Source organism: Colobus angolensis, unplaced genomic scaffold, assembly GCF_000951035.1.
Source record: "Colobus angolensis palliatus isolate OR3802 unplaced genomic scaffold, Cang.pa_1.0 Scaffold380, whole genome shotgun sequence".
In the NCBI taxonomy this organism is placed as follows: domain Eukaryota; kingdom Metazoa; phylum Chordata; class Mammalia; order Primates; family Cercopithecidae; genus Colobus; species Colobus angolensis.
The window spans coordinates 2,523,743-2,538,038 of NW_012117155.1; the positions used below are offsets into that span (position 1 = coordinate 2,523,743).

At 34.3% G+C, this 14,296-nt stretch overlaps 1 protein-coding gene across 3 annotated transcripts in view; it reads right to left on the reverse strand.

Annotated features, from left to right (window-relative positions):
* The window catches only part of USP47 (ubiquitin specific peptidase 47), a 118,868-nt gene that overhangs the window by 84,035 nt on the left and 20,537 nt on the right, over window positions 1–14,296 (reverse strand). Inside the window, exon 2 of one of the 3 annotated variants that reach the window (XM_011954278.1) lies at window positions 1,799–1,858. The exons of the other annotated variants lie outside the window; for them this stretch is intronic. Within the exon in view, the coding sequence (XP_011809668.1) occupies window positions 1,799–1,858 (60 nt within the window). The remainder of the gene's footprint in view (window positions 1–1,798; window positions 1,859–14,296) is intronic. 3 annotated transcript variants of the gene reach the window in all.

Below are 14,296 nucleotides of genomic sequence, written 5' to 3' on the forward strand. Positions count from 1 at the left end.
GAACCGTGATTGCACCACTGTGCTACAGCCTGGGTGACAGTGAGACTGTCTCAAAGAAAAAAAAAGTAGAAAGAATAAAACCATAGCCTTGTTTATAAAAGGTGAAACATACTGGGATAAAAAACACTGAAAACAGTTTTCTTCCAAAGATACACTTAACTGCTAGAAACATCTAGAAGTTGTTGGCATAGTTGTAAGACATTTTAGAGCCCGCTGAAGGGATCTTCGCCTCTTAAGTCATCTTGTCTCCTTTTCTTGACATTCCCAATAGTTTTAAGTTTAAATCTGAGTTCTCTGATAACATCATAATTTTTGTTTCAAAAAATACTTCCTATGTGTTTCTTATTAAAGAACACAAACTGACGTTTAAAATTGATGGTATATGTTCAGAATGGCAACAGCATATAGAATGTAAGCTAATATCAAACAAAATTCAAAATTATCAAGATTTAAATATTTCTAAGAGAAAAAAATTAAGATAAAGTATTTTTAAATTATGAAGGTACCTCTTTACCTCTAAACTCAACCTATGCTCTCTAAGACTTTCTTCCTTTCAATGTTATTGCGAAGAATAATATTTTGGTTACAAGTTTTACACACACACACGCGCGCGCGTACAATAAGTCCATTTTCTCTCCCTTTTGGTACAGGAGCTGCCATAAGCTAAGTAATTAGGCCTTAGAGCACCACCCATCTGGGTGTCCAGAGTTCAAGATTAATGTATTGCCACAGATTTTAAAAGAGAATTGATGGTATGAATATTTTTGCTGGTTGAAATTTATAAAATGTATCAGCTGCCAGGCGTGGTGGCTCACACCTCAGCACTTTGGGAGGCCAAGGCGGGTGGATCACCTGAGGTCAGGAGTTCAAGACCAGGCTGGCCAACATGGCAAAACCCCGTCTCTAAGAAAAATAAAAAAATTAGCTGGCATGGTGGTGCACACCTGTAATCCCAGCTACTCGGGAGGCTGAGGAAGGAGAATTGCTTGAACCCAGGAGGCAGAGGTTGCCATGAGCCAAGATCGCACCATTGCACTCCAGCCTGGGCAATAAGAGTGAAACTCCATCTCAAAAAAAAAAAAAAAAAAACTATCAGCTTCATTTAGACTGCATTTTTATTTTAACAAGTAACATTTCTAGGGCTATTAATGAAGGTCCTAACTTACATTTGAAAAAAGAGATTTTATTTTTAAGATCCTCCCTTCACCCCACCTCAAAACCACAGCCAACTCTGATATTATCTATATGATCTTTTTCTAAGTGGTCTCTTGCCACACTTGGGAAGGATAGGAGAGATTAAATGAGCAACTCCGGGGAAAAAAACAGAGCAAAGGGACTGAAGGAAAAATTAAGTATCAAGTAAAGATTATACCAGAATGTTACATCACATGGAAGTTTAAGTCTGTAGTGCACACAGGCTCTCAAAAATTTAGTAGTAATAGGATTTCTGGATTTTGACTTTGTAAATTTTTAAATGATTTAATTTCCTACATTATTAATATCTCAGAAAATAAATATATCTGGGAAAATAGGCAACTATCATACCCAACATCATAACAAAGGAAACGGTTCCTTAGTTTTTCCATCAGTTTTTTCTCCCTCATTCACTAGCTAAAAACAAGGTACTATCCAACACAAATTCATTTAAGGTGACTTTTTTATTATTAAAATTGGGTAGAAATAAAATAGCCAAACAAGCATAAAACATAAGACATGCCTTGATATTAAATAAAAATACTAACATGCTGTTACTTGCTCTGCTGATTATCACACTAAGGCAATTACATCAGCAGTCTACCTGTAAAAATTTCTTCTTCATTTCATCAAAGATATTTTGTCTGCATCTCCAAAACACATCCTATGGTATATAAGAACAAAATGAATTACAAATTATTTATATAAAATAAAGGGAAAAGACAGTGAAATGAGAACAATTAACCTAAAAACATTTTTGCAATAAAATATTAATTAAAGTATTAGTACATCATCTAGAATTTTTATTTTATTTAGAACGTGCAAGGTTACTAAAAATCTATGATAAAGAGGTGATAAAGAATAAGATAAATATGGAAAATAGCCACATTTTAACAAAGAATGATAGCTTAAGAATTGTGTGTAAATCAAATGTTGTAAGTCACATAATATTTTGTGTCCAGTCAAGAAATTCTGCAGTTCTCTGCATTAAAGGAAACCAAAAGATCTCTTGATTTTGCTACTCTTAAAACAAGGCTGCTTAACAACATCCTTCACAACTATTTTATTTTAATATATATTTCCTTCTTATGAGTTTAACAATTAAATTACAATTAATACAACAACATATAAAAGGAAATAAAAGTAACCTATAATCAGATCACCTCTTGAAAAATCTTGATTTTACATCACACTACACTTTTTCTGTACATATTTTGTTTTATTCTCCCTTTTTTACTTAATAAAAAGAAATCAACATATTCTTTTAAAAGGTGCTTTTACTTTGACAATAGAAATATATTTCTGTTATAATAGCAACATACAGTTTTCTGAAAAGCAACTCTAAAATAGCCACCATTGCTCTCATCTCATCTTCTCCATTCTATGCACATATTATATAGAGTACTTTTAACCAAATAGTACAATTTTATATACCAGCATTTGAAATCTACTTCTTGTCCCTCAATACTCACTTATTTTTCTGTGCCAAAACATTTAGTTTAAAAACTGCAGTGTTCCATTATATAGACAAACCATAATTTAATTAATCTGCTATTAATGGGCATTTAAGCACCTACAAATATTCACTACAGCATTGCTTGTTTGTATACTTTTTCCTTAAGATAATTTCTCAAAGAATTACTAGATCAAAGTATATGTACTCATTTTTAGAATTTTTAATAATACATGGTGCCTTCAAAAAAAAAATTGTTGAACTGCAACTATCTTTCAACACTCTTCTCCCAACACTGTTCACCCTGCCCTCAAGGAGGTGACGTTGTGCAGTGGTAACTAAACTATAAACAAATCTAAACTATCAGGCATCCACTATCCTTCAGGGTCTTTATGTATCTGTACCATGTATCTGGAATACTTTTCCCTGGATGCCCTCACCTCCTTTGCTCAAGTATCACTGCTGTGGGACTTTAAAACATGTCCACAAATTCTTTGACTTGCCTCCCTACATAATGTAGGAGTTTAACTTGCCTCCAGCAAAAGTAGAAGGCTAATTCCAGTCCCCTTTAATATAGACTAGACTTAGTGACTCCCTGTAATACACAGCATGATTTTCAAGGCTGGATTAGAAAAGGTGTAATAACTTCCTCCTGGCCCTCAGATCCTTATTGTTAGAACCCAGCCTCCATGCTGTGAGGAAGGAAGCCAAGCAGCCACTGGAAAGACTCTGTGTAGATGTTCCAGCCACATCCCAAATGAGATCTCAGCAGACAACCAGGATCAACCACCTATATGTTGAGTGAGGAAGCTTTCAGACGATTCCAGCCCCCAGCCTTTCTGCTGCCCCCAGCTGATGTCTAGCAGAGCAGAAACAAGCTGTTTCAGCCTAACCTTACCCAAACTGCACACCTATGAGAAAAGTCACTAGATCTGGGGGCAGATTGTTATATAGCAAAACATAATCAGAACAGTTAATTTCTCAATCAAGTCCTTCTCTCACCATCTTATCTAACATTCCAATCCTGTTGGTGCTCCTTATCTCCTAATGTATGAAACAATGATTTTCAAACACTGAACAAGAGGCAACACAGGTAATGATCCCTGTGAAAGCAGAAACAAAAATGGTGAGCCCCCTTCTAGGCTGCAGTGCAGGGAGGGAGAACGCAGGTGGAGTCCAGCAATCTCCCTGAGTTACAAGATAGAACTTGGGAGTTCAGGGGGTGGAAAGAGCTACAATTTGCAGGGCAGGATACAGGGCAGAAGAAAGCTGGACTCTGTGCAAACAGCAAGCTCCAAGAGACCTACAGTGCATCCCCCTAGAGTGTTCGGCTGATTTCTCATCAGCATATGTGTGTAAAGAGAGTGCCTCAGGCAAGGGAAAGAACCACAGGAAAGAATCCCTGGTTCTTTCCTGTTCCCACCAATCAGAATTTTTTTTTTTGAGAGTCTCGCTCTGTTGCCAGGCTGGAGTGCAGTAGTGCGATCTCGGCTCACTGCAACCTCTGCCTCCTGGGTTCAAGCAATTCTCCTGCCTCAGCCTCCCATGTAGCTGGGACTACAGGCATGCGCCACCACGCCCAGTTAATTTTTGCATTTTTTAGTAGAGATGTGGTTTCACCATGTTGGCCAGGATGGTCTCAATCTCTTGACCTCATGATCTGTTCCGCCTCAGCCTCCCAAAGTGCTGAGATTACATGCATGCGCCACTGCACTCAGCCGCCCACCAACCAGAATTTTTAAAATCTCATAATACACAGGGCATCAGATAAGGATACTCAAAAGGGTACTGTCTTAGTACTGGGACCAAATTAGACCTAATCTAAAGACTACTCTGGTTCAACCTTAGAAAGCTTAAAAGCAAAACTCAAAAGGATCAAACTGTTTACAAATAAACCATCTGCATCTAGGAACAAAACCTAAGAATATTTGCGAGAATAAAAAACATCCAGGACAAGGTAAAATTCTCAATGTTTGGCATCCCACTGGAAATAAACAAACACGCAAAGAAGCAGGAAACTATGACCCACATGAAGAGAAAAAAAATCAGTATCTAAGATAACAAATAACATGGATGGTACTAACAAATGTAAGCACTGATGAAGATGAATGAATGAATGCTTAAGACACAGCACAAGAAACTATTAAAATTAAAACAAAGAGAGGAAAAAGAATGAAAAGAGAAAGAACAGAAAAGCAGGATAATTTTCTTACCAGAAACCATGGAGGCCAGAAGGAAGTGGCACAGTATTTTTCAGGTGCTTACAGAAAATAACCGTCAAACCAGAATCCAATAACCAGCAGAAATGCCCTTCAAAAACGACCCAGGAATTGCTTTAATAATCAAGTGGAACTCAAGACATTCTCAGATGAAGGAAAACTCAAAGAATTTGCATCCAGTGGAACTACCCTACAGGAAGGAAGAGCTAAAGACAGTTCTTTAAACAAAAGAGAAATCATCAAAGAAACCTTAGAACATCAGGAAAAAAGAATACAGAAAGCAAAAATACAGCTAAATGTAATACATTTTCCTTCGCCTCCTGAGTTTTTGTTAAAGACTTGACAGTTGAGGAAAAAACTAAAACATTTTCTAATGTGGTTACAAGTCAAGCAAATATTTAACACAATTATAAATAGAGTAGAGTAAAAACACATAAAGGGAGATAAGGTTTCTACATTTCACTTGAACTAGTAAAATAACACCAGTAGACTGTGATAAGTTGGTATATGTTACGTCATACCTAAAGAAGCCATCAAGAAAGCTATACTAAGGGAAACAAGAAAAATACTACAAATTACTCAAAATAGAATTAGACAAATGTTCAAATAACCCACAGGAAAACAAGAAAAAGACAACAGAAAAAAAAAAAAGAAACAGAAAACAAAAAAATAAAATGTCACACTTAAGTTCTAATATATTAATCATTACATCAAATATAAATGATCTAAATACACCAATTACCAGCACAGAAATTGTTTTGGCTCACAGTTTTGGAGACTAGGAAATCCAACATCAAGATGCCAGCATCTGGCAAGGGCTTTCCTGCTATATCGTAACTTGATGAAAGGCATCACATGGTGCAAGAGCAAAAAGAGGGTGAAAGAGAGGCTGAACTCACTCCCATGATAATGAACCCACTCCTGTCCATTCATGAGGGCAGAGCTCTTATGATCTAAATACCTCTTAAAGGTATTTGACATCTCTCAATACTATCATAATAGAAACTAGATTTCCACATGAATTTTGAAGATGACAAATACTCAAACCATAGCAAAGTTTGATGCAAATCCTATCAAAATCCCAGCAAGACTTTTTGAAAATTTTGATGATTATCCTGAAACTTACAGGGAAAGGCAAATGAATTAGAATAACTAAAAGGATATTGAAAAAGAATAAAGTGAGAGGTCTCAGTTTACCTGATTTTAAGATTTAATATACACCAACAGTAATCAAGACTATATAGTATTAGTAGAGAGATAAACAGATCAATGTCACAATAGAGACCTACACAAATATGCACAACTGATTTTGCCTAGGTACAAAAGCAACTCAATGGAAGAAAAATAATCTTTCCAAAAATGATGCTAGAACATTTCATTTAGACATCCAGAAGCAAAAAAAAAAAAATTCTCAACCTAACTCTCCATCTTATATTTAAATTAACATAAATGTGGACCATAAATATAAATGGAAAACATAAAACTATAAAACCTTTAGGAAAACACATAGGAGAAAATGTTCTCCGAATACAGGCTAGGCAGAATCCTTAGCCTTGACACCAAAATCATAATCCATAAAAGGAAAAATTGATAAATAAGACTTCATTAAAATTTAAAATGTCTACTATGCAAAGATTATCTTAAGGATTAAAGTTACAGACTGGGAGAAAATATTTCAAACCACATAATCAACAAAGGATTAGTATGCAGAATATATAAAGAACTCTGAAAACCTACAGTAAAAAAGCAAACAATCCAATTAGAACATAGACAAAAATCATGAAAAGACATTTCAATGAAGAGTATAAACAGATGCAAATAAGCACATAAAAAGATGTACAACATCCTAACCATTAGATAAATGCAAATTAATACCACAATGAAATATTACCACATAGTTTTCAGAATGGTTAAAATAAAAAAAAAAAAAATAGTGGCAACATCAAATACTGGCAAAGAAGCAGAGAAACAATCTCTCATGCCTTCCTGTAAAATGGTACAGCTACTCTGGAAAACAGTCCGGTAACTTAAAAAAAAAAAAAAACTATATATACAACTTAGAAATTGCACTTTTCAACATTTATCACAGATGAAATAATTACGTTCACACAAAAACAAATACAGGAATGCTTATGGCAGCTTTACTCACAATAGCCCAAAACTGCAAACCCAGATGTTTTTCATCAACTAAATGGTTAAACAGATCACAGTACATCCATACCATGGAAAACTATTAAGCGATAAATAGGAACCAACTTTTGATACATGTAACAACCTGAATAAACTTCCAGAGAAGTATACTAAATTTTAAAAAACCAACCCCAAAAGACTCTACAATCTATGATTTCATTTTTACAACACTCTTAACCAAGTACAGAAATGGAGAAAAGATTAGTGATTGCCAGGGATTAAAGAGGGAATAGGGAGTGAAATGGAAGTGAGTGTAGTTACAAAGGGCAACATGAGGGATCCTTGTGGTGAAGAAAATGTTCTATATCTTGACTCTATCACTGTCAATATCTTGGTTCTGATACTGTATTACAGTTCCATAAGGTGTTACCATTAGCGTAGATTGAGTGAAGAATACATGAGATATCCCTGTTTTATTTCTCCAAACTACAAGTAAATGTACAATTATCTCAAATGGAAAGTTAGTTAAAACATTGTCTATTCCACTATTTTTCAACCTCTCCTTCCTGGAGACTGAAAGAGGACTGCCTGTTTAAAACCTTGGAGCTGATGGGAGGAGGGTACTCCTGAGAATGTGCAACCACATGCATGTCTTCATGCTGATTTGCAGCCCCAATTCACACCATCTGGTGGTAAAAAAAAAACTCCAAGCCAAGAATTGCTTTGAAAATGGTTCTAAAATAGAGATATTCCCAGGCACCTGGCAGAAACAATCATAAATTCTTCCTAGAAGGAATCACATATATTCCAAAGTGCAACTAATTTCCACAAAAATTATTTTCATAAGAAAAATGAACAGCTCACATTTTTAAAAAACCACTGTGTGCATACGTAAACATGATACCATTTTAAAGAGAGTCAGCTAAGAATAAAATACAGTAGATGGCATCCACAAAAACTTCAATACTGAAACTACCAGTTACATTATAAAATAAATGTTTAACATGCTTCAAGAAATAAAAAAGTGGGTTCAAAATTGAGTCTGAGCAGAATTCCTAGAAAATAATAGAAATTAAAAACACAAAATTTAACAGCATATTTTAAATATATGAAAGAAGAATTAATGAACTCTATGTAAGAGAACTAAAGACATTTTCTAAACTTCTAGTGACACAGAGATGTAAAACATTAGAGCATTAAGAGACATGAAGGATAGAGTAACAAGACCTAATATCTATCCTGAAGAGAGAGAATGAAAGCAGAGGGAATATTTAAATAAATAATGGCTTAGAACCCTTCACTTCAGGAACCAATGAAAGACACCAATCCATAGAGTTAAGAATCTCAACACATCTCAAGCAGAGTAAATAAAGGAAGAAGAATTTCTATGTAGTCAGGGCCAGGCACAGTGGCTCACGCCTATAATCCCAACACTTTGAAAGGCCCGCGTGGGCGGATCACCTGAGATCAGGAGTTCAAGACCAGCATGGCCAACATGGTGAAACCCCGTCTCTACCAAAAATACAATATTAGCTGGGCGTGGTGGCACACACCTGTAATCCCAACTACTTGGGAGGCTGAGGCAGGAGAATCACTTGAACCCTGGAGACAGAGGTTGCAGTGAGCCAAGAAGGCACCACTGTACTCCAGCCTGGGCAACAGAGTGAAACTTCATCTCAAAAAATAAAAGCAAAAATTTAAAATTTAAAAAAAAAATGCAGTCAGAGAGAAACAACAGATTACCTTAAAAGAAACAACTAGACTAATGCCTAATTTGTCAACAGGAAAAAATGTGGGTCGTAAGACTGGAGCATGATACTTTCATTGTTGTGAGAGAAAATAACTGTTATCCCAGAAAGCTACAAACGGCAAAAATATCTATCAGGAATGCAAAAACAGAGATTTCTGTCACCAATAGATTATCATTAAAGAAACTCCTTAAAAAATGTATTATAGGAAAAAAGAAAGTGACCCCAGAAGAAAGGTGATGAATCCTGACCTAGCCACCCAGCCTGATGACAGTGAAGCATGCCTGATTTCTATTAAATGACCATAGTGCCATCTTCATCTAGTACCATAATCATGTTCATCACCATGACAACTTTCTAGAAGAACCAACACCAACTCAGGGGAACACAATGCCTAAACAATTAGCTCATATATGCCATCTAATCAGGCACAGACAGACTTTGCTTATCTGATATGAAACAAATTGTTCATGGGTTTCAGCTCTAAAAAAACCTATCACTTTCCCTCTCCTGAGCCTTGAGTCTTATCCTGACCACCAACCCTTTGTTATTGGATCTAGTTCCCAGCTTAATAGTAAAATTGTTACTCAGTGTTCAATCTTTGATCACGAAGCTTTTATTTTCTCTTTAACAAAGGAGATAGGAGAGAAATGAATAGCTACAAAGATTAACTCAAAATAGATAAAGACCTATATGTAAGAGCTAAAACTATAAAAACTCTTAGAAGAAGACAAAGGGGAAAAGTTTCATGACATTGGATTTGGCAATGATTTCTTGGACATGATACCAAGACACAGGCAGCAAAAGAAAAATAAATAACTTGGACTTCATCAAAATCAAAACTTTTGTACATCAAAGGGCAGTATCAGAGTAAAAAGACAACTCAGAATGGGAGAAAATATTTGCAAACCACGTATCTTATAAGAGATTAATATCCCAAATATACAAAGAATTCTTATAACCTAACAACAGGAAAACCCAAACACCCTGATTAAAAAATGGACAAAGAACTTAAACATTTCTCCAAAGAATATGTAAAAACAACCAACAAGCACATAAAAACATGGTCAACATCAGCAATCATCAGGGAAATGCAAATCAGAAATCACAAAGAGTAACGACTTCACACTCATTACAGGATGGCCACTGAAATGAAAAAGAGTGAGATAAGGAAAATAAATAACAAGTGTTGGTAAGGATATGGGGAAACTAGAACTCTGGTAGGAATGTAAAATGGCGCAGCCACTGTGGAAAACAGTTGGGTGGTTACTCACAAAATTAAACATAGTATTACCATAAGATCCAGCAGTGTTTCAGCAAGCAATTACTAACATACATGAAACACCTGAAAAAAACAGAAAGTCTCAGCAAATAAATAACAGATAAAACTGAAATGAAAACTAGGTGGGCTCAATAGCAGAATGAAGATGACAAAAGAATCAGTGAACTGAAGATAAAAATAATGGAAATTACCCAGTTTGAACAATAAAGAAAAAAAAACAGACCCTAAAACAATGATCAGTGGCAAGCACCTGCATGACTATAACAAAAGATCTAACATGTCATTCAAATCCGGGAAGAAAAGGAGAAAGAGGGCAGGTTTAAGAAGTACTCAAAGAAACAACTGCTGAAAACTTCCCAAATTTGGCAAAAGACATTAACCTACATACTCAAGAAGCTGACCAAACCCCAAATAAGGCAAACCTAAAGAAATCCATCTCAAGATGCATCATAATCAAATCCTTTAAGAACTAAAGACAGAGAAAGATTTTTTTCAAGTATTTAGGGAAAAACCCATCTTAACTATAAGGGTAAAACAATTCAAATGACAGCAGATTTCTCTGATCTCATCACAACAGAGGCAGAAGGAAGTGGCACAACACTTCAAGGGCTGAAAGAAGAGCTGTCAACCCAGAATTACACATCCAGTGAAAATATCCTTCAGGAATCACAGAGAAATCAAGACATTCTCAGATGAAGAAAAACGAAGAGATTTGATGCCAGCAGACCTAACCTAAAAGAAAATGGTTAAGGAAAGTTATCCAAATAGAAATAAAAATGCTAAATATCTCCTTTACATTAAAAATAAAATATGATTATTATATTCTATGATAATGTATAAATATGATATACACACATACACAGTTTCAAAAAGGAATGAAATCGTGATACAATTCTACAACACGAAAAAACCTAAGGACATGCTAAGTGAAATAAGCCAGTCACAAAAGGACAAATACTATATGAGATACCTACACTAGTCAAATTCATAGAGATAGAAAGTAGAATGGTGGTTGCCAGAGGTTAGGGGCAGGGAGGAATGGCAAGTTGTTTAATAGGTACACGGCTTCAGTTTTGTAAGATGAAAAGAGTTCTGTGGATAGATGATGGTGATGGTAGTACAACAATAAGAATGTACTTAGTGCCACAGAACTGTACATACTTAAAGACGGTTAAGATGGTAAATTTTATGTTATGTGTATTTTACAATTTTAAAAAAATAAATTTTTAAAAAATAAATAGCTTAACTCCATAAATTTGTGGAAGAAGCAAAACTGCCAGCAGACTAGGTTTCCAACATGTCTACATTACAAACACATACTATATATAGGCATATTATAAATATGTATAAATATATAGAAGCATAAATAAATTCCTACATTTTTCTTGTAATAAAAAAATGTTAACTGTTTATTAAAGAAATTAATTTGAGTGGATATATACATACATATATAGAGAGAAATAGATATAAAATAAATACAGCTCTTACTCATGTATGTTTGTGTGCATATTTTCTAGCTCCTTCCACTGAAAGGAATAGAAGCAATGATATCACTATAACAGTAGTACAATTAGAACCCAGATCTCAATTTCTAAGTATCATTCTTCAGAAAAAGAACCTAGAGGTCTTTGCAGAAATGGCTAATCTTAGAATTAGGGCTGAGAAATTACAAGAATTTGGGATATCTTGTACAGCCAGAAAATAAGCTCTCGAAGAATGGTGTGTGTGTGTTAAGAGGTCATAAAAAATCAGGTGAAAGGGTTCTCACTGGCCAAATGTGGAAAAATTTAAACATTAAAATAAATAAATGATTTATTCAATGTAAAAGTTAACGTTAAAAAGATAGTTACATAGCATAAGAAATAATCAAATAACAAAGAATGTATTTGTAGGTATTCTGAAAATTTAAATAAACATGTCCTATTTGCTAAATAATACTAAAATACTGACAGTGGACAGTAAAGATTAAAGAACAGGTATAATTGGCTTATTACTCAAGGATCCCTTCAAAAAATTTACTTTCAGTATTAAAATTCACTTTGCTTACTTAAAATCTAAAATGTTAGATATAGAAGATAAGTGGCAGAAAGCTGTGTTCTTAAATTAAATATGACAAGTCTGATCTTATTTTTTAAAAATCTGACTTTTTACTCAGTGTATTTCGATTTAGGAATAAGTGTAAATAAAAGAAAACTAAAAGTAAAAACATCATCAAACTTGACATTAATCAAGTTATAATTTTTTAGCGTTTTCTCAATTTCTAAGTTTTTGAGCATCAAATTGCTTTTCTATTTTTGTGATTTCATGTTTTGAATGCTTCCATTTTAAAGTGAATGAAAACTAAAGCTAAAGTACGTTATTAAAATATACCACATTTCCCATGACTCATCAATTTAAAAATCAAATCACATTTCTAAATAATCAAGCCTTTCTAATAAACATCTCTATAAATCACTATAATCAGAAAATAATGCAAACTATACTAACATAAAAATTCAAGACTTTCTTAGTATCCACTTTATCTTCAACTCCATTCCCACTAGTATCCCTCTACAATTTCCCCTAAATGGTTCAGTCTTCTTAGCCCTAAGTGGGTGGGAGGTGGGTAGATAATGAGAGATTACTTAAAGGGTACAATATATGCTACTCAGGCAATGGATACCCTAAAATACCTGCCTTCACCACTACACAATCTATGCACGTAACAAAATTACACTTGTAGGCTGGGTGTGGTGGCTCATGCCTGTAATCTCAATAATCTGGGAGGCCAAGGTGGGAGGATCACTTGAGCCCAGGAGTTCGAGACCAGCCTGGTCAACATAGCGAGACCCTATCTCAAAGAAAAAAAAATTATACTTGTAGCCCATACATTTATACAAATTAAAAAAGGAGAAAAGTCTTCTTAGCCTTAGCTTTTCTACCACTGTCAAATTATATCTAGAATATCTAGCTGTAGGTTCAAATTTCTCAAAAAATTTTATTTTCTTTATCTAGGATTTATATCAGTTTTTCTAAAAATGTGTAATTTATTTCCTCTTGCTTACATACTCAAGGAAAACAAACATGTCAAAGGATGTGAGGAGACTTGTCAGGAATACACAAACACTTCAGAAAATCATAAAGACACAACAAGAACATGAAAAAAACCCACAATGTATATAAGAAGATAAGTAGATTCTTATGCACAATTCTGCTTAGCTAAGAAATGAAAACAGCTATTTTACAATGTTTACTAGTAAAAACAAACCACAGAATTAGAAAATCTAAGTTCTACACAGAATTCTGCAAGCAAAATATATTCACTCAGAAAAATAATTTCATAATGTGTTATAGCTGAAGTTTTTGGAAGCATAAAGTGTGCTTTAAAAACTTCTAATTTCTAGAAACTGATTTTGAAACAGAAAATTTTGCAATCTCATTTTAAATTGTGAATTTTTTAGTGCAATAAGGGCTTTTACTACTTAAATGAAGTTTGATGATAATCACGCTCTGTTTTAATTTGCTTCCTAAATTCAAACCCTCCTATGTTGTGTTTTCCTCAAAAAAAAAAAAAAAAAGACTTTGTACCTGTTCTAAAAGCCTAAAGCAATAAAGAAATTATAAGTAGATTTGCTTTATTATTCTAGTTAAATACAAATTCTGTGATAAAGTAATCTGTTTTAGCACGTGTTGCTCAATGTATCATGGTATGAATTTTCTGAATTTAAATTAATAAACATGTTATAAATTACATGTCACTATATGACATTTGTTTCTAAATTATATACCATAAAAACACTCAAGTAATAAAACATAACTAGGCTGACTTGGATAAAGTATACTTTTAAAATTTTGTAAAAATACTTATTTCCATACCTGCCCACTGTGTTCTAGTCTTAGGGTGTCCCTCAGGTAAATGCATTCCATTTTATTCTAAAACAGTCATGAAATAAGCTCCCAGAACCCCACAGTATTAAAATTAGAAAATAAATACAACTCTTTTGATCCTATGTAACTTATTTTTAGTTGTTGCAACAAATTACATCAAGTACTCTTTCAATTAACAGGAAACCAAAAATGCAAAGTTTCAGAACTTAAAAAGAATAGTTTACAATCCATTTAACTATGATTGACCTATTTTGACAATTAAAAACCAACCAACCAGATGGCTCATCACACTCAACATAAAACTGTATTCGCCGGGCGCGGTGGCTCAAGCCTGTAATCCCAGCACTTTGGGAGGCCGAGACGGGCAGATCACGAGGTCAGGAGATCGAGACCATCCTGGCTA